The 2,605-nt window shown below is 42.0% G+C and overlaps 1 protein-coding gene across 1 annotated transcript; it reads right to left on the reverse strand.

Moving 5' to 3' along the window:
- Positions 1-225: 225 nt before the first annotated feature.
- Positions 226-1,632, reverse strand: kcnj2b (potassium inwardly rectifying channel subfamily J member 2b; the record flags this gene model as incomplete). The annotated part of the gene is made up of 1 exon (XM_081391663.1): positions 226-1,632. Exon 1 carries the CDS (start codon positions 1,552-1,554, stop codon positions 226-228), a length of 1,329 nt encoding a protein of 442 aa, XP_081247789.1. The 5' UTR covers positions 1,555-1,632.
- Positions 1,633-2,605: the final 973 nt, after the last annotated feature.

Below are 2,605 nucleotides of genomic sequence, written 5' to 3' on the forward strand. Positions count from 1 at the left end.
AAGTGTCAGAGTAGATTTGAAAGTTCATGTTTGTTGATCTGTCTTCCTAGATAACAAGTCAAAGTGAACGTTTCAAGACATCTGCAACCCAACCTTTTGGGTTCCTCTCAAATCAATGGCAACATGCTCTCAAAACAGCAGCAAAACAGCCTTTCCTCAGTCAGGCCTTTTCATTTGTATGCTGTACACCAACGTCACCACATACAAAGCAACTTTCTTCAGTTGTCATATCTCTGGCTGCTGTCTTAACGGTTTGAGTTGAAGTGGTAAAGTATCCTGACTAGAAGCCGTGCTTTTGACGTCATCAATATTGGATCCTTGCAATGCCACACTGTCTCTTCTGATGTTATTCTGGTCCTCTTCGTCATTATCATCATCATCGTCATCCTCAGTTTCCTCTTTATCCATGAAGGCTACTTCGTTCTCGTAACAAAAAGAGTTCGAGCTAGATGTGATGTACTTCTTTTCGGCCAAATCTCGAGCACTGCATTGAGGCGTGCTGGAAACCTCGTATGTGTTCTCAAAGTGCGAATAGTCCACTTTGTAATGATTTTTATCCTCAAAAAGGACTGGCTCAAATCGATGACCCCACAGGATTTCACTCGTCACGTAAGAGCTGCGACACTGAGTGGTCATGGCCGTAGCTTCCACCATGCCCTCCAAAATCACGACTATCTCCAGCTCTGAACTTTCCAGTTCCTGCTTGCTCATGTCATAGAATGGACTGTCCTCATCAATCTCATGGACGATGGTGATGGGCGACACTAAAAATATACGGTCAACACCAGTGTCGAATCCGACATCAATATCTAACTGATCCAGCGGGATGAACTCGCCTTCAGCGGTGGTGCGAGATTTAAGCAGCTGGGCGCGAACGTGAGCTTCCACCAGGTGGCTTTTCCGGAGGTTCCCGACCCTCCACATCAGACACAGTTTACCGTCCCTCATGGCTATTGTGGCATAGTGACTGAACACAAGGGTTTCATTTCTTTTCTTAGGCTTGGCCATCTTAGCCATGACCGCACCAATAATGAAGGCATCAATGATGCATCCCAAGATGCTCTGGAAAACCACCATGAAGACAGCAAGAGGACAGTCCTCTGTTACATATCGGTAGCCGTATCCGATAGTAGTTTGCGTCTCCACGGAAAACAGGAAGGCTGCCGTGAAGCTGTCGACGTTCGAAATGCAAATCTGCTCTTGATTCTCCAAGTCCCCGGACAAAAGTGCAATAAGCCAGAATATTAATCCAAAGAGAAGCCAGGACAGTATGAAGGAGAGGCAGAAGAGGACCATCATCCAACGCCAGCGGATGTCAACGCATGTCGTGAAGATGTCAGCCAGGTAGCGTTGACCTTTTTCACTCATGTTGATGAACTGCACATTGCAGTGTCCGTCCTTGTTGACGAATCGGCTTTGTTCTTGGTGTTGCGTGTGCACTTTGCTGCCCACCTTTCCATTGCCGTAGCCATTTTGCACAGCGATGGGGGACAGCTTCATCCCGGCTTCTTCCGAGGACACTATGCTGTACCGGTGGGCTCTCACACTTCCCATCACTTCCGAATGAGGGGGCTGAGCCTCGTCTGCTTTGGACAACAGTCTGAGTTTTTGGAGGACACGTTGGAGAAACACTTTCGACCTCTCACATGGACCAAAGCACAAACAAAAATCCGGCTTTCCTTGAAATCAAGCCAGCAATGAGATGGATGTTCCAAAGAAACAATGTTTTCGCCGGGGCTATGAGGATCGCTCCTCTTCCATGAAATGACTGGACATCGTCTGCAAAACTAGGCTGAGAAAATAACACAAAGTAAGAGTTTGAAGGAATGAGTCTGAAGACTGAGACGACAAAGCAAGCAGTTCAGTTTGCACAAAAAAAAAACATGCTTGTTTATGAACTATGACATAAAAACGGTTTTAAATTTTAACTGTCAAGATCAAAACACAAATACATTTCCGCGCATGCAAAGCTATTTCTCCTTTGGCCAACATTAATATCAAGAGTGATGTAACACTTGACATAGCCTGACAGAGCTACCCAGAAACACAGATGTATAGATTAGAGCTGCATATTCAGCTGATACACCACATATATACAAATATATAATGACAATAAGATTTGTTTTTTTAAATAAGATTTAATTTCTACAAAATAATGAATGATATTGCCATGTGCTATTCAATAGTCTCTAAATTACATGGTGAGAAAAATACATATTCTTCATCATCAAGTGCTTCATCCCATATCCAATATTTGAATATTTTTCATGAAGGAAAGTAAAAAGTGTCATGTCAACTAACCATATTTCTTTTGTTATTTAAGATAATCTTGTGCTTATCTGTTTTGGTCAGGTGGAAAGGCATAGGCATGTGGAAATAAATTACATAAATACACTTCATTCTCTCTTTTTTTCTTTCTTTTTTACTGAGGAGATCAATACAGTGTTGTTTGCTATTTCAGTATATGACTGTCAATTTCCAAGTAAGAGAACCTTATAGATCTGGACTTTTACACTTGAATGCTACTATATGTATCAATATAAGTAACATGTTTAATACATTAATATATAGGCCTCATATAAATAACTATTTATGAATCTAGAAA

Source organism: Scardinius erythrophthalmus (assembly GCF_964197995.2).
Source record: "Scardinius erythrophthalmus genome assembly, chromosome: 1".
Classification (NCBI taxonomy): domain Eukaryota; kingdom Metazoa; phylum Chordata; class Actinopteri; order Cypriniformes; family Leuciscidae; genus Scardinius; species Scardinius erythrophthalmus.